The sequence below is a fragment of the Spea bombifrons genome, chromosome 13, assembly GCF_027358695.1.
Source record: "Spea bombifrons isolate aSpeBom1 chromosome 13, aSpeBom1.2.pri, whole genome shotgun sequence".
Taxonomy (NCBI): domain Eukaryota; kingdom Metazoa; phylum Chordata; class Amphibia; order Anura; family Pelobatidae; genus Spea; species Spea bombifrons.
The window spans coordinates 20,005,727-20,026,696 of record NC_071099.1 but is presented as its reverse complement, the minus strand read 5'-3'; the positions used below and the strand labels follow the sequence as shown (position 1 = coordinate 20,026,696).

The 20,970-nt window shown below is 39.1% G+C and overlaps 1 protein-coding gene across 1 annotated transcript; it reads left to right on the top strand.

Moving 5' to 3' along the window:
- Window positions 1-561: 561 nt before the first annotated feature.
- Window positions 562-19,887, top strand: STAT3 (signal transducer and activator of transcription 3). The gene is made up of 24 exons (XM_053453593.1): window positions 562-697; window positions 5,511-5,654; window positions 5,979-6,123; window positions 6,906-7,004; window positions 7,563-7,658; window positions 7,747-7,828; window positions 7,962-8,056; window positions 8,641-8,792; window positions 9,490-9,648; window positions 10,665-10,757; window positions 11,276-11,335; window positions 11,443-11,472; window positions 11,693-11,786; window positions 13,157-13,204; window positions 14,687-14,770; window positions 15,404-15,502; window positions 16,014-16,149; window positions 16,239-16,291; window positions 16,916-17,010; window positions 18,397-18,536; window positions 18,624-18,839; window positions 19,085-19,127; window positions 19,275-19,381; window positions 19,633-19,887. The coding sequence occupies exons 2-24, from the start codon at window positions 5,527-5,529 to the stop codon at window positions 19,686-19,688; spliced, it is 2,310 nt and encodes a 769-aa protein (XP_053309568.1). The 5' UTR covers window positions 562-697; window positions 5,511-5,526; the 3' UTR covers window positions 19,689-19,887.
- Window positions 19,888-20,970: the final 1,083 nt, after the last annotated feature.

The following is a 20,970-nucleotide window of genomic DNA, read 5'->3' as shown; positions in this document are numbered from 1 at the left end:
GAAGTACATGCAGTCTGTCATATTTAGTGGCACTTCTTATTTTCTATCATATGGATAGTTCTACAGACATCTCACTCCCATGCTTTCTTATAAAGACGTTCTTTTCGGTACGTCACCTCTATTTTACATAATGACGTTCTTGAAAATGACGTCAATCTGCCAGGAATTCTCCTGATTTCCAGCAGGCTGTTTCGCTTTCTCAGCCTCTCCTCCCTCCTCATTTCATCATTCTCTTCCTTCTAGTGAAAATGACGTGTGGAGGGTGACTAACCTCATGGAACAGCCAAATCGCAAGCAAACGTCCCAGACACCAACAAGTGGGCAGGAAACTAAGACCTCCTTATGAATATTGAATTAGAAAGGCGGAGCTTACAATTAGTCCCGACAACTGGGGCAGTCAGGAGCCGCCAGACTGGCTAGAAAAGTGCCGGAGGGCTCTAGTTAAACGGTCTGGTGTGGGCCGATGAGTGCAAAACACTGTTCTGATTGGTCACACTTAACGGCTTCAGACCATAGGGTGGCATTTACAAGAGCGCTGTCACATTTCTAGCCATTTTGGGCGGGGATTTGGCTGTGATTGGCAGTTATGGGAGGGGCATAGACCGAGGTGGGTCAGACGGTTTCCGGTGTTGGTGTTGGGAGACAGTGGTTGCTGCGTCAGAGTGAAGAAGAAGAAGAAGGCGCTCGAAAAACGGAGGTAGGGAAGTAAGTGGGTTTTTTTTTTTTTACTTGTTCCCAACTCCCTTATATTAAACGGGGCCTGGAACGTTTAAGTTATATCTCTACATGTCTACAAGCTAATAAATGGGAAGTTTTTCACTTATATTGCAAAGGCTTGGAGAAGAGTAATGCTTTAATGTAAAGGACTGTCCGAGCATTCATGCTCGTGATATGTATATATAATTATCATATATACATTTATAACATACATACATACGTGTGTCCCCTTTTACCTGTTTGGTTGCTCTGCCGCTGTATTAGTTAGCCAGTTCCTGTGTAAATTGTTGGCCACCATGATTTGAGGATTATGTTAAGGCCCGGCTTTCATGTAAATCCACTTAAGGATAATTAAATAAATGCGATAATTAGCTTGTAACCGCTGATTTGATTTTCTCATGTGCTGATATACTGAGTAACATGCTACATACGTCCCCGATGTATGATATGATGTAAACGTTAGATTGTAAGCTCTGATGAGACAACCTTTCTGCCTGAAAGTTGAGGCTTTTCCGGTTTCACTTTTATTTTAGCAGGTTTTTTTTTTTTTTTTTTTTCTGTTTTGGACAGAAAGTGTGAAGTGAAGGGTTATCTTTACAAATTGTAAAGTATGGCTTGTTGCTTCCTGGCCATTATATATTTAAATTATTTAAAGAACAAAAGGCTGACATTTTTTCAGAAAAGATGGCACAACTGATTAAGTAATTAAAAAAAAACAAAAAAACACTTTTTTTATACTTTTGTGTATGTTATAGTCTACTTGGGAAAACAAGACAGATGTCCTCGACTACCCACAAACACATCTAATTGTAACGTGTGTAACGTCATTAATGTGTCGGTAACATTGTAACATGTGTAATGTCATTAATGTGTCTGTAACATTGTAACGTGTGTAACATCATTAATGTGTCTGTAAGATTGTAACATGTGTAATGTCATTAATGTGTCTGTAACATTGTAACGTGTGTAACGTCATTAATGTGTCTGTACGAGTAGCTTTATTTTGTGACAAAAGCAGTTCGCTGCGCAGTAGGGCCAACAAATCCATGGATAGGTTTTGAGCCAAAGACAAATCTTAGAGCCATCTTGATCATTTTAGAAGCCGGCAAGGTACAGGCATAGGGATCAGTATAATATGGCACCAAAAATTAGTAGCCAGATCAAAAAAAAAAGCCGTTATTATGATCTACAATTTAAATGGGTCACTTAACACACAACAAATATACATTAATACACACACACACATCAGGAGATGAGAGCCCTGCCGTGAGTTTGCTGTCTAGCCTTATGGTACTTTTATACAATGTTCTGTTCAGGAATGGTGGGCTTTTGTGAGCCCTGCTTGAGAGCTTACTCTATTATATAGAGTATATTTATTGAGGCTCTGATGTTAGAAGGGGAAGGAAGTATTAAAATGGTTTCTCAATGTAGAAAACAGAACTAAAGAAAGAGTCTGGTTTATTAGAAAATATCTGTTGTAAATGATAACCCCTTATTGTCCCTTGTAGCTGCTGATTGTCATTGAGCAATGTTGCAAATCATATTGTTTTTAGGGTATCGCATATGTTCTAGCTTGGTTATGTTGGTCCAGTCTACGAGACAAACACCCTGATCATGCTGCCAGTGCTAAACAATACAATGGCTCCCCAGATGGACTGAACTAGACTGGAGGAAGGGACTCCATACTGAATATGGAGAATATAGAATATGCTCAGTGTGGTGTTTGAGTCACCCAAAGTACGACGACTGACAATAGTGGTCTCAAGGTCTGCTGATAAAGGAAGAGATAAAACAAGGTATCTGCTAACCTACAGCACTGTCACTTTATCCCCCCCCCCCATACAACTTCCCTTTTTAAATGTCTTATATTGTAAAAGTGCATTGTTGATGGCAGAGAGACCTGATAGGCAAGGTGTATAGACCTGCACCAGTAAAATGATAGAAACAGAGAAGTAAAAAGTGACAGCTGTGATCACCAAAGACAAGGCCGTTCCCAGCAAACTTAGAGTACAATAGGATAGAGACTAATTGATGATGGGGCGATTAAGAGGCTGGAGTTGGATTGATACAATATTTAAATAATATAGTATTGACATCCAGTATAAATGAATAAAAGTGTTTTTTCTGTGTTCAAATCACCTGACGAGCTTCCCTGGCAGGCTTCTTCAGAGGTAGAGATCAGACTATACAAGCACTAGCCTTATTGTTTAACACACAGGGCTTTAAATTCTACCACCACTCCCAGTCAGTACGGCTGGGAGTGGTGGTAGACTTTAAATTCATGTGGGTTAATCAATTGATAATTCTTAGTTTGAGATAACAAGTTCTGTAGGGGATGTAGTAACAATTATGTAGGAAGTTTTGTTCCCACTAATTCTTAGAATTAGAAGAATCTCTGGCCCAAAGGCAAAAGATGCCCTGACTGTTTGTGCTGAGCATTGCAATACCGATGCTTTGCAGTCGGCTAATAGAATTTCTAAACTGTATAATAATACTGGTCCTGGAGGAATTAATTATAGGTTTTGTGCCTTTTGACCTGTCCTGAACACCGTGCTCCTCAAACACACAAATCCTCCAGAGTCCTAGCAGAATTGATCTGGGGAGACCAGAACAAGCAGAATTGATCTGGGGAGACCAGCTGCAGCTCAGTACCAGCAAGTGCATTGTTCCAGCATTAAACTCTATTTCTGATGTCACAGGGAAACTCCTGAATTGTTGATACATCTGCTTTTGTGTTCCTTATTCCACATTTAAAACTCACTTAAGGATTTTGGTGGTTTGAAGTGTTTGCTACACTACCCAGCGTTTTTTAAGGCAAAACAAACTCTTCTTTATCTGATTGCTTTAGTAATGAAAGGTGACAATCCCTTGTTCCTTATTGTAACATAGTTTTAACTTTCGATTGAAGCCCCTGCAGGAGTGACATCCTCTGCAAGCATTCACAAAAGTCTGTTAAAGGGATAACCCTTGTGATGAGAAATGTTTACTTACAAGCACATGCTATCATTTTTGCAGACTGCGTTCCATTTGTATGAGCTATACATTCAGGATGCGTCATGTATGTACATGTGTTCAGAATACGAGGAAGGCCCTGCCTTCAAGGTGTTCTATAACAAAAAATGTGTGTTGCGTTGCGCATGTGCTGGTAAACTGGGAGAACAATCCTCCAAATTTTAATTCATGTAGTTCACTTTGTTCTTCACTTCTCTCTATCTCTTCCATTTTTCTTGTAATAGTGTTTCTTGGATTTGCATTGGAAGGCTTTCTGCTTCTGTAGCCATTGACATTACATAGAAAAATACCTACCCAAACGCTAGCAGAAGAAACTGACTCCGCAGGCATCATATGCGCTTTCTGTAAATGATAGTCCAGTATCGGGGTATTCTTGCCTTTTTTCATACAAATGCTGGGGGAGTCCCCTGAATCCTTTTTGTACTTTTTTTTCCTGGCCCAAAGCCTCACAGCAATGTACAGCTACACAGATACACAGATACACAGATACACAGATGTACACACTGGCTTATGTTTCCAGAGCTGCTCGCTTATGTATTTGCAGGGGAGCGCTTTGTGCCAGCTATCCACATATCTATTGCTTGGTCTTTTAATATGCAATTATTCGGGTCCTTTAAGCTTCTCTTCGGCCACCATGCTTACATTCGCTGTGAAGTGTGTTTTTTCCAGCTGAATAGCAAAGGCAAGTCAATATTCGTGCGTGTTTTGTGCGTGTGGATTACTGGCAGTCTCCTCCTCCTCCCTTCCATTACTGGAAGTACTTTCCAGTACAAATCTGGAATAAAGAATACACATCCCTGCCTGTTTCCTGTTCTGGATAGACACGCGTAAACCTACATTTTCCACAGAAGGGAGTTATTATTCTGTGCGTCACCTGCGTTTGGTTCCATATAGCATAACCTACAGTGTTTCAAAACCAGAAGCTGGTCCTGAATAAAATAGTTGATATGTGAAAATATTACACCGGGTGTTGTCATCTTTTTGTTGTTCTTTGCTGTAGTTTCTCACTTTCCCATTTCGTGTGCTTGTGTTACATATATTCTGAACAAGTTGCTAACCTATTGTAAACTATAGACAACTGGTGCAAAATATGTTAGTTTACTGTTTTTTAAACCCTAAATATGACCAGTATTTGAATATATTTTTTGCAATCAGGTTTTTCTGTGATTTCTCATGCTGCCATTCTCTTACCAACCTCTATCTAGTACAGGTATTCGCTATCTTAAACACTTTGCCAATCTTGGCCAAAATCAAATGTTTGCATATTTTTATCAGTACTGTTGCTATGTTGCAAAATGTTGCTCAGATAGGATATGTTGGAAACAAAATAACAAGCACAAAGTGTACTTATCTACGTTCACTTTCTTCACCCAAACGCCTGGATCGGCATCGGCCCATGTCTGGACCCTCTCTGGGACGTCAACGTCTGCCATACACTGTATGGCGGTGGTCGCACGTTTTTAAAAGAAAAGCCAGGGTCTGTGCAGAACTAGAAAGGTCTCTTGTAAACTTAAGGAATCCCGGAACTTAAGGCATATCAGAGTGTTGGACCTGCAGTTTTGGTCCCTTCCTAATAGGCTAGGCTGGATATTGCCCTGCCTATACAGAACATGTATAACTATGCCCCCTGGCTTTAAATGCTGGGATTTTGAGGGTAAGAAATCTCAGTGTACCAGGGACCCTCCTAAACAAGCAATACAAATGAAAGTAGTTTCATATTTCATTATCATTTATTGACCCCTTTAATATTGGTATTTGTTATGTTTCTTTGTCTTGTCCAGACCTTCGTGACACAAGATGACGCAATGGAATCAGTTACAACAGCTGGATACCAGATACTTGGAGCAGTTGCACCAGCTTTATAGCGATAGCTTTCCCATGGAGCTGCGCCAGTTTCTTGCACCATGGATAGAAAGCCAAGACTGGTAAAACTTCTTCTTACTGATATTAAATTCAATATTTCAGTGAATAGAACGGGTTCTTTGTGACTAGAAAAGCTTTGATTGAATTTGTTAGTCTGTGCCCCTTCGGATATAGTGCAGTAATCCCTCCTTTTTTGCAGACGTTATCACAACTAACATGAATAAAGATCCTCCTCACACAGTGCTCTGATTGCAGCTCTGCCTGTCAACTCTGTAAACGTGATTGATTTCAAATCAGTTCAGCAACATAATTTCTGAATATACAAGCTTTCTATAGATTTATATAGTTTAACCAGCAGCCTTTTGTGTTTTTTTTTTTTATTGTAGGGGGTTTGCTGCCAGTAAGGAGTCCCATGCCACACTGGTTTTCCACAACCTCCTTGGAGAGATAGACCAGCAGTATAGTAGATTTCTACAAGAATCCAATGTCCTTTACCAACACAACCTGAGGAGAATAAAGCAGTTTTTGCAGGTATTAATTACAAAGGCTCATTGCTAGTTACCACTGACATGAACTAAAAGAAGTGGCAGACAATATTGTATTGTGACCTCTGAAATTAGGCATGTGTCCTATAATTAGTATCCAGCATTTTAGGCTGGCTTACTGGTGTTGGAGGGTGCATGAGAGGGTCTTAATTATTTTTGCTGAAGTGCTCCCCTGTCCCACTCCCTGGCTCTTTTGTGGCTTGTTTCAGTGTGGAGGATTTCCTTGTTGATCTAAGCCCAGGTGGATACCGAGGGAGTGGAAGACCTCCCTTTTATAATATTGCTTCATAGTTTGTTAATAAAGGGCAGATTTTAAATTCACTGAAAGTTCTATTCTAGCCTTAATAAATTTGACGGCAAATAAAAACACATTAGGACGTGTTGGGAGGGCCCTGCTCTTACAAGATTAGGTTTACTGCGTATTACACAAATATTCACTTGCCTATTAACCAGAAGTACAGCAAAAGTGCCATTTTTTTGGTGAGGAACAGTGTGTAAAATAATTTTTAACCCTTTGGTCTTTCTAATGACGTTAAAAAGCACTTTGTGTAACTACATTCTACAGTTAATAGATTGGTAGGCCATAGTTACAGATGCTTTTGGGAGCTACGCTTCTTATAGAATAGCCGTAATAGTGTTCCACGCTTTGATGCGTAAAATGTGTGTTGGGTTTTGTCTGTACCGTAAATTTTGACCCCACAAATTGTTGTGAAGGCCCTGGTTTTGTCATTGCTTTCATGAAGATTTTCACACTACTTATTCTTGCAGAGCAGATATCTAGAGAAACCCATGGAGATTGCACGCATTGTAGCTAGATGTCTATGGGAAGAGGGAAGGCTTCTTCAAAATGCTGCCGCTGCTGCCCAGGTAATGAAATCTATAATATGCCATTAAGACCAATATAATCTGAATTCTCATATAGGAAACCAAACACGCACATGTATTTTCTTTCTATGAAGATTGCTTGACCAATGCATGCTTATTTGCTCGCTAAAGTATGAAATTCACTAAAATAAATGCTATGTTTTATAGCGACCAGCAATTAAGATTTCCTTGTTGCATTCCTTTTGGAATTAATGTTTGCTGCAAGATGCTTGCAAACCCTCCATACCTAATGGTTTACAATGTTTACATTGACTGTGTATAGTGATTTATAGTGGATTTCTCACTTTTCCCAAATCCTATATTATGTAGTTCAATACAATACACAAATGTATGTAAAATGTTTACAGATTTAAATAAACACAAATTTACACTCTGCCCCCAGAAATGCCACGCTGCTGCCAGATTTGCCTTATACCCTTATATGCCACTCTGCCCCCCAGATATTCAGTTTAACCCCTATATGCCACTCTTCCTCCCTGCTGTTCTAGTTTGATAAGTTTAGTTGAGCCAGCACTTATGACATGTTTTATACCCTCATAGCAAGGTGGGCCCTCTTCCCATCCAACCGCAGCAGTGGTAACCGAAAAACAGCAAATGCTAGAGCAGCACCTGCAAGACGTGAGGAAGAAAGTGCAGGTGTGTATTCCGTGATTCACAGTAGTCCCACTTCCACCTAATGTGTCTTCATGTTAATGGCATAACTTATGATAAAAATGTCTTACAGGACCTTGAGCAGAAGATGAAGGTTGTAGAAAATCTACAGGATGACTTTGATTTCAATTATAAAACATTAAAAAGTCAAAGTGGTGAGTTTAATTGTTAGATGTAGTTACATCCAAAGACCACCAGTTAAAACTGGAAGTTTAAAAAAATTTTAAGAATTTTTTTTTTTTTAATGTTTGGCTAATTGCATCCATCTTTAAACTTCTTGTACTGCAGATCTATCAGACCTTAATGGCAACAATCAGTCGGTGACGAGACAGAAAATGCAACAGTTGGAACAGATGCTGACTGCACTGGATCAACTAAGAAGGGTATGTGTTTTGGGCTTTGACCTCTGTCTATGGATTCCACATTTGCCACGGTATCCTTGACCCTAAATATGAGGCACTGTTAAAATATTAACTACCCGTTAATGTCTCAAGTGTCATTTAATGGAAGAACACAGCTGCTCTGGTACTTTTAAAGGCAAAAAAACATGAGCACTATTTTAGGTTCAGTCAGTCACAATCAATACATTTTTATATTGCCTAGTTAACCCTTTGAATGTTCTTATCCACTTAGACATGAGCACACTTTAATTGAACTCTCTAAGATAGAAAATCTTAGCAAACCTGCATTTTTATCTTCTTTTTATGTGAAGTTTTAACCGCTTACAAATAATACAAATGTGTTTATTTCCTGTATCTGAGTCAACAAAAGTTCTTGCATACCCTGAAAAACTATAATTGAGACAATTCTACTGGATAATAAAATGTATTTCTGGGAAGGGCTTTGGAATTCTACTTGACTAGAAGTTATGTTTTTAATGTTGTATTGAATTCCAAAACTGTTACAATACTACAATTTGCATCTTAATCTAGTTGTTTCTAAAATGTATTGTTTTCCACTTTCTAAGACCATCATAAGTGATTTAGCTGGTCTCCTGTCAGCCATGGAATATGTCCAAAAGACCCTAACTGATGAGGAACTTGCAGATTGGAAAAGGAGGCAACAAATAGCATGTATTGGCGGGCCACCTAATATCTGCCTTGATCGTCTGGAAAACTGGTAAACCCCCACAGGACACCATTTTAACCCCTTACAGTTGCAGGCGACAGCATTTTATTTTTGTCCTTGTTCAACTGTATTTTCCTCCTTCAAATGATATATGTATTGGGACAAGTAGGACTTTCTTTTGAAACCATAAAAATGTTGAGTTTGGCTATACCTCATACGCCTGTATAATATTTTTATGTTTGGGATTCTGAGCCTCTGCCATCAAACGTAGAGTGGTGGCCTGGATTAATAGATTTGGCATGTTTTGGGGACAACATTAGATCATGCAGATATTCTTATTTATTTTTGTAGTGTGGACAGAATTTTTTTTTTTATATGATTTTTATTTTGTAGTGTAGTGATACAGGTGATGACATTGTAGGGATATTTGGACACATGAGCTCTGTGGCATCCAATCCTTCAACTTGGGGCCATTACATTAAAAAAAAAAAAAAAATTAATCTATATCAAATGTATAGATATATCAGTATTATATAACTATATATATATATATATATATATATATATATATATATATATATATATATATATATATATATAGATATATATATATATATATAGATATATATATATATATATGTGTATGTGTGTGTGTCTGATAATTATTCATACTGACGTTGTTGATTAGGAGAGCAGAGTAGAGGTATTTTTATTAAATGACTTAATGAGACTTTTCATATGATCTCAGGATAACCTCGCTGGCCGAGTCCCAGTTGCAAACTCGGCAGCAGATAAAAAAACTTGAGGAGTTACAGCAGAAAGTGTCTTATAAAGGAGATCCTATTATACAGCATCGGCCCATGTTGGAGGAAAGAATTGTGGAGCTGTTCAGGAACCTTATGAAGAGGCAAGTATAGCTGTCCTCCATTAAAGTGGCAATAAAGGACCAAACATTTGAATGTGTAGATTGGTATATGTACATGCTGGTGTGTTTATTATACAATTCGAACCTGGATTTAAATGCAGCAGAAGAAAATTCACCAGTACAAACCTATCTGGACCAATTGATTTTGTTACGATTGCTTACAATGCTAGACAAATGTCCACATGGCTCCAAGGTTTAAATCTTGACACTTAACCCCTTAAGGACCGAGCTGTTTTTTCTTTTTGTAGCCTTCGTGACCAAAGCTGTTTTAACACTTGCTGTGCTCATGTTTAGCTGTAATTTTCACCTCTCCCATTTAGTGAACCCACACAAGTCCCCCCCCCCGGGTACCATCTTGGAAAAGCTAATGATCAAACCTACTAAATAGATTGTTCAAGGTTTTAGATTTTTTTTTTTTGCTTTTGTTTGCAAGTTATAGGGAAATAAGTACAAGTAGCGTATTACTATTTCAAAACCTTCTTTTTTTTTTTTTTTTTTTCTTTTCCCAAATCTGGTCATTCTACTCCCATGTGGCATCTTGGAAGCTGGTCAATTATATTTACCCCATCAAACCATGTATTTTTGAAAACTAGACAGGGCTAAAAGGCCACATTTGGGAGGACTTTTTTTTGTTTTACATTTTGTTGGGAATGTACTTTTGTTACTTTATTCTTTTTATGTTTTACTAATTACAATGTGACTAGTAAGCAGGGTTCCTTTGGCTTGCATGGATGAATGCAGTATCTGTATTCAACCTGCACAGGGAGCCCAGAGTCCTCAAGGGGGTCTAGAGAGACCAGGCGCATCACTGGTCATTAAAGGGTTAAAGTTATGTTCCTTTTTACATTGATATCTGTGGAAGATATATAAGGGATTTATGATTTCCTAAAGACATTGTCATCAGCTGTGTACTTTGTGTCATTATTAGCAGAATAGGGACTCATGTTTTTTGCTACCACACAAAAATCATGAAGAATTTTTAATTTACTTTCTTACAGTGCCTTTGTGGTAGAAAGACAGCCTTGTATGCCCATGCATCCTGACCGGCCTCTTGTCATCAAGACAGGTGTCCAGTTTACAACCAAAGTCAGGTTGGTTAATTTTGTGCGTCTTAACTGTCTTTTTGGTAATGCTATATTGTATTCAACTGTCTGTCATAGAAAAAAAAAAAACTTACCCTTCGTCACAGATTGTCTACAAGTATTTACATAAAGCGTTTCTGGCCCACAAAGAACATATGTTCATCCTGATCATAATGCGTATTTAAAGGTGAAGTGAAGGAGGTATAGCTGCACTGCAGCTTCTTAATTATTTAATTTATCGTAACCCCCAGTGTTTTGCACTTTTTAATATTTTGTATGAAGGTTACTGTAAAGCTAATTAAAAATCAGACCGGAGATGCAATATTTTCTGTTGTTGCACTAATCATAAATTTTGGCAATAGCTCATTATGTTCAACGTTTGAACTCCTTATTCTACATATTCAGTGTTTCCTCTTAGTTCTGTCAGGATGCTAGTTCATGAATGTAGGAATACTGCTTTATGGTAAATGTATGTGTGGCTTCACGAAACTATGTCTAGTATTACATTTAATTTCTGTGGTTTACAGGCTTCTGGTGAAATTCCCTGAACTCAATTATCAATTGAAAATCAAAGTTTGCATTGATAAGTAAGTAACAGATTAGATAACTGTTAGGGGCTGGTTTGTCTTTTGTATATAAGATATAACAATGAAACTTTAATTTGTTTTGGATTAAAATAAATATTTTTTTGCAGGGATTCTGGCGATGTTGCAGCCTTGCGGGGGTAAGAGAAACTTTTCATGAAGATTTTAGGATATTTTTTTTTATATTAATGTCTTTTTGGAATGGAAACTTTTTTTTTTTTTTTTTTGTACCCGTTTTGGTATATGTACTGCTGTTTTCATTCATCTCCATGACACAATACCTATTGGCATGGGTAGGTCTCGATCAGAATGAGACGAAAAGTCCTAATTGTGGCCATGCAATTTCTAATTCATGTATAGGTCTCGGAAATTCAATATTCTTGGGACAAACACCAAAGTAATGAACATGGAGGAATCCAATAATGGAAGCTTGTCAGCTGAGTTCAAACATTTGGTAAGGATAAAGTTAAAGAAAAAAAAGACATCGTATTTGGAATTCGACTGAAAACCTCTTGTAGATTTTAGTACAGTATATTTAGTTTGATTAATGTTTAAGATGAGCTGTTAATCATGATCTTGGTGCCTGCTCTAGCTTTTCAAAAAGTTTAGTAAATCGTGTAATTGTCATCATGGTGATTTCCATGCACATTGATGTGGTCCGTAGGATAGATGCAGTTCTATTCAGAAAGGAGTAGATTTGTTCTGAAAAAAATATATACAGCGGACAAAACTGTACTGTAAAATGTCTTATACTGACTACTGCTCTGTAAAGGGAGTTATTTGCAAACAATTTCTATGAAACTGCATATTTCTGAGAAACAGGCCCACAATTTGCATGGGATGTCAGATCCCATTTGTCTTGATTATATCAGAAGCCTTTTGCGTGAAGTCATATATTGCCAAAAATAAGGCGGCAATTTGCATTTTCATACCTCCCAACATTTCAAAATGTGAAAGAGGGACGCTTTTTAAAAAATAATCTTGCGGAACTCACGATACAAGAAATTGCACTTTACAATGTCGCGCTCGCATCACCACTTAGAACACGCTTCGTTTTTGTCAGCAGTCATGCATATTAGAAATAACCAACACATTGAATTGATTTCCCATGAGGCTCAGCCAGACATACTACTTGCTGGCTGAGCGTCATGGGAAGTGCAGCAACAGTAAAGCTGCAGATGCTAGCTGTGAACTAAAATTCCCATGATTCTCAGCCAGCCATGTGTCCACCATAATGCTGGCTGAGCATCATTGGAAGAGTAATCCACAGCAGCAGAGATTTGCAGGATTACTGGGACCCGCGGGTACATTGACCACCCGCAGTCCCCAATGCAGTCCTCTACTTCAGACCCCTTAGCCCACCTATAGCAAGGCTTCATACTGTTAACAATCTTAAGGTAAGAGGCTTGCTCTTCAGTTTGACAGCAGGACCAGGCAGCGAAAGCCTCTCCTAAACCCACAGGTGTGCGGTGAGCTGCAAACAACTTCTTATATCTGCTGCAAGAAACTTTGTAGCATGTGACTTGAATACATAGTCCCTGGTGGTCGGTTTATTGAACAGTTTATCTGCCTGATCACGCATTTTAGTAGACTTTAGAGGAAGGTGTAATTCTATTAGCTGTTCAATTAACGCTTTTCTTAGGATGCTTACAGAAACTGTACATCATAGTAATGATGAATTAAATTAGGTGTTTAATCCATATATAAACAGGAAATTGATTTAATACTAAAGTAATTTGTCAGTATCCCCCTAATTCCACCGGAATTTCAAAAAGCACTGAAGCAAATCATTGATTACAGCACTTTTTAACTTTTATTTTGCAGACTCTAAGAGAACAGCGATGTGGTAATGGGGGAAGAGCAAACTGTGATGTGAGTTATAAAAAGTGGACATGCCAAATATACACACCTAGAATGATACTTTACTTGGATATTTTTTATCTTGTGATGTTTAAGATTGTCTTCTCAGATATTGAATTACTTGAAAGGGATTTTTTTTTTTATTTGTCCAAATACTACATTCTGTAGAAAAAATTACATTCCAAAGTACACAATTGCACACCAACCTTAATGACTCTGCCTGGTGCCTGAAGCAGTAATGCATATAGATTCCAAAAATAGTTACCGGCACTCCTGGGACTTGGTTTCAATAAATCTCTCAAAGCTCTGTGTTACAAGTCAACGTTTCAGTCTTTTATTTTCAGACTTTCATCCTGAAAACGTTGACTTGTAACACAGAGCTTTGAGATATACCGTATTGGCTCGAATATAGGCCGCACTTTTTTCCCCCACTTTAAGTTTTTAAAGTGGGGGTGCGGCCTATATTCGGGGTCTAGCGCCCGACAGGCAGCGGGGTTAAGATACAGATCCCCCGCAGCGGTGCAGGGGACCTGCATCCTTCTCCCCGATACGCTCAGACAGCCTCCCCTGCCAGCACTTCCCACGGGGGGGGGGGGGTGCCGGCACGGGAGGTTATCTAAGCGTTTTACCTCTGCCCACCCCCGACTTACCGGAGCAGACACCCGGGAGTCTGCTCCGGTAAGTCGAGGAGGGGGGGGCAGAGGAGGACAGCGGCAGCGTATCGCGGGGAGGGAGGACAGCGGCAGCGTATCGCGGGGAGGGAGGACAGCGGCAGCGTATCGCGGGGAGGGAGGACAGCGGCAGCGTATCGCGGGGAGGGAGGACAGCGGCAGCGTATCGCGGGGAGGGAGGACAGCGGCAGCGTATCGCGGGGAGGGAGGACAGCGGCAGCGTATCGCGGGGAGGGAGGACAGCGGCAACGTATCTCGGGGAGGGAGGACAGCGGCAGCGGATCTCGGGGAGGGAGGACAGCGGCAGCGGATCTCGGGGAGGGAGGACAGTGGCAGCGGATCTCGGGGAGGGAGGACAGCGGCAGCGTATCGCGGGGAGGGAGGACAGCGGCAGCGTATCGCGGGGAGGGAGGACAGCGGCAGCGTATCGCGGGGAGGGAGGACAGCGGCAGCATATCTCGGGGGGGGACAGTGGCAGCATATCTCGGGGGGGGGACAGAGTGGCAGCATGTTTTTTTTGGTGCTTTTTTAAAGAAAAAAAACTTTTTCTTTAAAAAAGCACCAAACTTTTAGGGTGCGGCCTATATACGGGGGCGGCCTATATCCGAGCCAATACGGTATATACATATATACACACACATACACTGGCTCTATGGCCAGTTTGTTAAAATAATTAGGCCCTTTATTAATGATAATACTAGATAAAATCATGGGTATTGTATTCTTTTGACCTTAAAATCGGTTTTATCAGTAGCTTCTCACTCTGCATAGCTACCTTAACACGCTATCATGGTTTTTTTTTTTTTTTTTTCTCTCTCTCTAGGCTTCACTTATTGTCACGGAGGAACTTCATCTAATCACCTTTGAGACTGAGGTTTATCACCAGGGCTTGAAAATTGATCTAGAGGTAAGGAATTTTTCAAAAGCAGGTTTTTGGGCAAAAAACAATATTTCAGGCCTCAGCATTCAGTTGAATAATGGAAATCTGTGGGTCCAAGCCTACCATACAAAATGGGTAGAGGAAGTCCAGGCTTCTTGAGCATATTGAAAACCTCTCCCTCTCTGCGATCAGTTTTTTTGTAATGTAGCTTTGCCAGCATCCCTATTTAGCTGCACCTTTAACCCTGGTTTGTTGCAACAGCGGCCACAGTGGGGTTTCGTGAATTAACTTTCAGTAGCCTTAATGCATATTCTCTCTGTGCCTTTAGCCTGTGGTGCAGTGATTCCTTTGGTACGCATCTATGGCATTATTACAGACTCCTTGTAAAGAAGCTAAAGAGTTTATATATGCGCAAAAAATGTGGTGTGTAACGCACTCACTTGATTGGAGACAGTTATAATATGCCCTGGTGCTAACAACCCAAAAGATCTATACAGCATGCAAATAAATCTGATGCACTCAGCGGGTCTTCTTTTTAGAAAGTTTATTGTAATTTAGTCTAATCTCTTATGAGGTATGATGTCATGACTGTGTTCAGTGTATACGTCTGGAAAATGTAAACTTCTGGGTACGTCTCAACATAACTTTATTTGCTTGCAGACTCATTCGCTGCCAGTTGTCGTGATTTCCAATATTTGCCAGATGCCAAATGCCTGGGCATCCATCCTGTGGTACAACATGCTAACCAACAATCCAAAGGTGGGGGTTTTTGCAGGCTGCCACTAAAATAAGATTACTCACTTTTATCATATTCTGTTTACTGAACTCAACTTACTCCATACAATGATGCTATTTTTTGCCCCATAATGGTGTTTCTTATTATAGTTCATGCACAGATTAACCAGTGTTGCATACACACGTACATAATTTTTAATCCGGTGTCTAAATATATCATTTCTATTTATGAAGCATACTTTCATTTTATTTGATTTTTTGGGTGATGTTTTAATTATTGAAAAGATAATGCTGTAAGATGTGAAGTGGAAATTTGTCAGTTAGTATTAGTTTTTCCTGCTGTTCTGCGATCCCTCAGTGAAAATGTTGAGTTGATGAATCCCAGTATGTAATAAATAATATAAGTAAAAGCTATGATTGGCTATTGTAACTATAAACTCCAGTGTTCTGTGAAGATGGTCTAGTGGTTATTTCCATTGTTGTAGCCCTGCAATTTATGTTTGATATATTCTTTCTTTTCTATTGTGTTCTCCAGAATGTTAACTTTTTTACAAAACCACCCATTGGAACTTGGGACCAGGTGGCAGAGGTTTTAAGCTGGCAGTTTTCATCTACCACAAAACGTGGCCTTAGCATCGAGCAGCTAACTACCTTGGCAGAGAAATTACTAGGTATGTTTCCCCCCCTCAGGAGTGGCCAGTTTGTATTTATACCGCATGGATATGTGCATTGGAAAATAACCTTCTCTTGTTTTCTTTAGGCCCTGGCGTCAACTATTCTGGCTGTCAAATCACTTGGGCCAAGTTTTGTAAAGTAATTTTCTCATTTTTCAAATATTTTAAATGTTAAAAATAAGTAGGGCAGGTTTCTAAAACCAAAAGCAGCTCTATTTGTAGCCAGCCTTAAATAAGTGGTTCTGTTCGATTCTGACTAAAATGCTTGAAAACATTGGTTACCAGTGTTAATGTTTATAGAAGCCCAGTACTTGCTCTTGGGAGTCATTGAGGTCTTTCCTGAAGCTAGCTATCCAATGAGATATTAAATAATGGGTTGCCTACTGCAATTAACTTCCCAAGATGCTGAAGTAACCCGTGTTATCATAACCAGTGTTCCAAATGTCTTGCCTTCCTCACAAACCATTCAGGCTTCCAGGATATCCTGTTAAATGCTGATTGCTCAAATAACCACAGTTGGATCTGTCACACCGAGTGAAAGCCATTGTTTATCTGTAGGGGACTTGAGGGCTGGAGTTGGTGACCTGAAGTCTTGTAGTTCATATGTTTTATTCTGTACGCAACAGTTTGCCGTGGATTATAGAGACACAGTGCTAATAATCATTAGAATATGTAAAATAAAGTGACACGTTGGGTAATTGTGACTAAGAAATATCTCATAGTGTATGTTTATTGGTAATTCTCGGTATGGCTTTGTCAACAGGAAAATATGGCAGGCAAAGGGTTCTCGTTTTGGGTCTGGCTGGACAACATTATTGACCTTGTGAAGAAATATATTCTTGCTCTTTGGAACGAAGGGTAAGTTTCCAAATAGCTTCTGTTCCTTTATGTTACCAGTTTTGCAACTGAAACATTGGTTGACTGATGTTCATCAATGTGTGGCTATAGTTTATACAGCCGTTTTAGCCATTGACCTCCACAGCCATCTTCTGTTTTTAAATATGCTTCCTAGCTATTGCAATCAAGAAGCTGAGGGGCACAACTCCACGAGAGTCATCCAGTCTGCTAGCAACTCTTTCAGATAAAAGTGTCAGTGATCTGCTGTCTATGAATATTCTACAGTGATAGGACATCCCCACTTTCTAAGACAGTTGGCAGCATTATCAGTTTGTAACCATACTTTTCTAATCAGGTAGAATAAAATAATTGTAAAAGAATATATTTTAAAGAAATTTCAGAGATGTTCCTCCTTGAACTGCAACTCTCATCAGAATGACAAGAATAATGGGGGTTACTCTCAAAACCAAAAGGTGGTCATACTTGCGAACATACGTTTCCACTTGTTTTTAACATGGTTTTGGAATTTAACCTCTTGTTTTGTGTACTGGAACTTATATGGGGTGGATGTAAACCATATGACCAAAAGTATGTGGACACTACTGTCCGTTGTTTCAGCCATACCTAACTGGGACATAAAATAAAGCGCATCAAGCAGCCGCCACCATAGACAAACATTGGCAGTAGAATGGGTCGTACTGACGAGCTCAGTGACTTTAAACGTGGAACTGTCATAGGATGCCACCTTTGCCACAGTCTGCTTGTGAAATTTCTGCCCTGGTCCACTGTAAGTGCTAATATTATAAAATGGAAGCATCTAGGAGTAACAGCTTGGCCACAAAGCAGTGCTATAGTGTCTACTAGAAAGTTTGGTGGAGGAGGCATAATAGGCTTGGGGCTGTTTTTCAGGGTATGGGCTAGACCCCCCATATAGTGTGTGTGTGTGTGTGGGGGGGGTGGCATAGTACTCAGAGCCTGACTTTAATTCACCAAACCCCAAGCCCTTAACATCCCTATGGACATACAACTCCATGCACAAAAAATTTTGAAATGACCCTTTGCATCCTGCTCTTTTCACAGTGATAAGTATTGGTATTACTGGAAACACTGAACAGAGCTGTAGAAACTTGGCTCTAAACACAGCCACTTGGAAAAATAATAATAATAATCACAGGGGTTAAGAAGATAAAATTGATTTTTATCCATTCCGTTTGTGAACAAAGTCTTAATAAATTATATTTACATTTTAAGCAGTTACACTATTATATCCATCTCCTTTCATGCATGTAGGAAGCCCAGCACATTCTGTATTGATTCACTATCCTCTATGGTTAACATTATTTTCTAATTATACCTGCTTTTTTCATTCTATATTCTGATGTTTATATCTCTGTCTCGCTTCCACAGTTATATCTTGGGTTTCATTAGCAAAGAGCGTGAACGGGCGATTCTTAGTACTAAACCTCCTGGGACATTCCTGCTAAGGTTCAGTGAGAGCAGCAAAGAAGGAGGGATCACCTTCACCTGGGTGGAGAAAGACATCAGCGGTATGGCTAGAACTATAATTTTATATAAAGTATACAAAGTCTTCCTTAATGAAGTTCTTATGTCTGTATATCTTGTTTTACTCACAGGGAAAACCCAGATCCAGTCTGTTGAGCCATATACCAAGCAACAGCTGAACAATATGTCATTTGCCGAAATCATCATGGGTTACAAAATCATGGATGCAACAAACATCCTTGTTTCCCCGCTAGTTTATCTGTACCCCGACATTCCCAAAGAAGAGGCCTTTGGGAAATATTGCCGCCCTGAGAGCCAGGAGCACCCAGAACCCACAGACCCAGGTAGTAGTAGACTTCCCAGGTTGAAGTCTGTGATGACAGCCTGCTGTGCTATAGAAGAACAAGGTGTTTGACTTTTAAAATGGCCCACATGGTGGGTGTGAGCGTATAAGTCCTTCTAGTAAAAATACTTTTTTGTTTTTCTTCTTTAATGTCTTTCATGGTATGTCTTAACTTAAAAGTTATACGGAGAACAAAACTGTCAGAAAGTACTTCCTGTTTAAATTACAACTGATATTTTCTATTTTCAGGCACCGTGCCTTATCTAAAGACAAAGTTTATTTGTGTCACCCCGTAAGTATTGCTACCTTATTGTTGAATACCCTTGACTTTTTTTTCTATATACTAAAATGATTGTGATGTTTCTGCAATATCTATAAACCCTCTTGCCAACAACACCGCTCCTAACATTAAAGACTATGTCCTTCAATGTATTACCAGGACAACATGTAGCAGCACCATAGATCTACCAATGTCTCCACGGACCTTAGATTCTTTGATGCAGTTTCCAAGCGATGGGGCCGAGGCTAGTGCTGGAAATCAGTTTGGTGAGTTTTTACTTTTGCCGTGCAGAAATGCTTTGTGAGAGAACCAGATCGTAGCTCAGGCAAGGCAAGGCTAAATGAATATGGTAGCATGCAGGTGAACACATACAGTATTATTAAAATACACAATGTGTTAAAGAAAACATTCATATTCTATCTGCATGTAAGCATTAAAATATGTCAAAAATTACATTTGTTAATCTTTTACACTTTTTGGAGCATTTTTGTAAAAAAAATTTCTTTTAAATTTCCAGAGACCTTAACGTTTGACATGGAGCTGACACCTGAATGCGCATCTTCTCCCATGTGACCTGGCTTTATTCATCTGTGCAAAAGTTAATGCTCTGTCTCGGACTTTCGGACCTGTGCAGTTTCCGTGCACCTTTTCTTTTCACTGGGGCCACAAGACATTTTAAGCTCCTTGTACAGCAAGGGATAAGCATAGGAACTAGAGTGAAAACCAGTATTTTACATAGTGTTCTTTACGCTAGATAAACCTAATTTTCTGGATTATCGTTCATTATAGTAATGGCTATGTTTAATTTTAAGAATTCTAGAACTAAATTGCACCTTTTATGAAGAGGATGTGATTCATATCTATACATTATGCACCTACTTGGAGCATTATGTCAAACTCCGGCATACAGCATACTGATGTAAGCGTCTTGTAAAGACTGTAATGTTTGTGCAATGATTACGAACATGCATTGCAATGCTAGAAGCTCACAAGACATACTCGCTGGAAACAAGTTCATTTGTATTTTGACCTTTGCTAACATATTCACAATCAATGTAAAAAAACATGTAACTAAAGTGAATGTTATTTTGTGGAAGGTTTACTTTCGGGCGCTGCTAGACCACTGCAGTGTTTAAATGAGGTGTCAATTTAAGATTTTAGTAATCCCTTTCAGATAAAGCTATAATGAATAATTATTTTCTTTGTTGGTGAGAATAGAAGCCTGCTTGTCATAACTACATGGTGTTTGTATGTTATATCTTGTGTCACCCGTATTTATAATTTCTTAAAGGTCCAATCCCTGTTTTAAGATTTTAAGAAGACAATGTTTCATGCCATATTAAACTCTTATGCATGTAGTACCACTTGCCTGTTTTTTTTTTTTTGTTTTTAGTCCAAGAAACATACATTTTTTTAATAAAAATTATGTACAATATATTAAAAATAGAAAAATAAAGGCATAGTGAAGTCTGTCTTCATGCATTGAATGACGTTAATGTATTTTTAAGAGGTTCTTAGGTATGACTTAGATCGAATTTTAACTTGCATCCTTTTAAGCTGTGTTAAAAATGATTAGTTTTTTTTGTAAGCCCATGGTTGCTTTAAACCACATATGTTGTGATAACCATGCCCAGAGATTTTAACTATCCCAAAAGCACAGCTCTGTCCGTATGTGAGCTTAGTATAGCCTACTACCTCTTGGCTGAGTGCTAAAATGGGTAACAATCACTTGACCATGGTTGGCACACAAGCTTAAAAGCAACAGGTACAATGCTGGCATTGGGGTCTTCAGGAATGAAAATGCCTTGAATCTGAAGCGATGAATCAAGCTTCACCGTATGGCAGTCCAGCACAC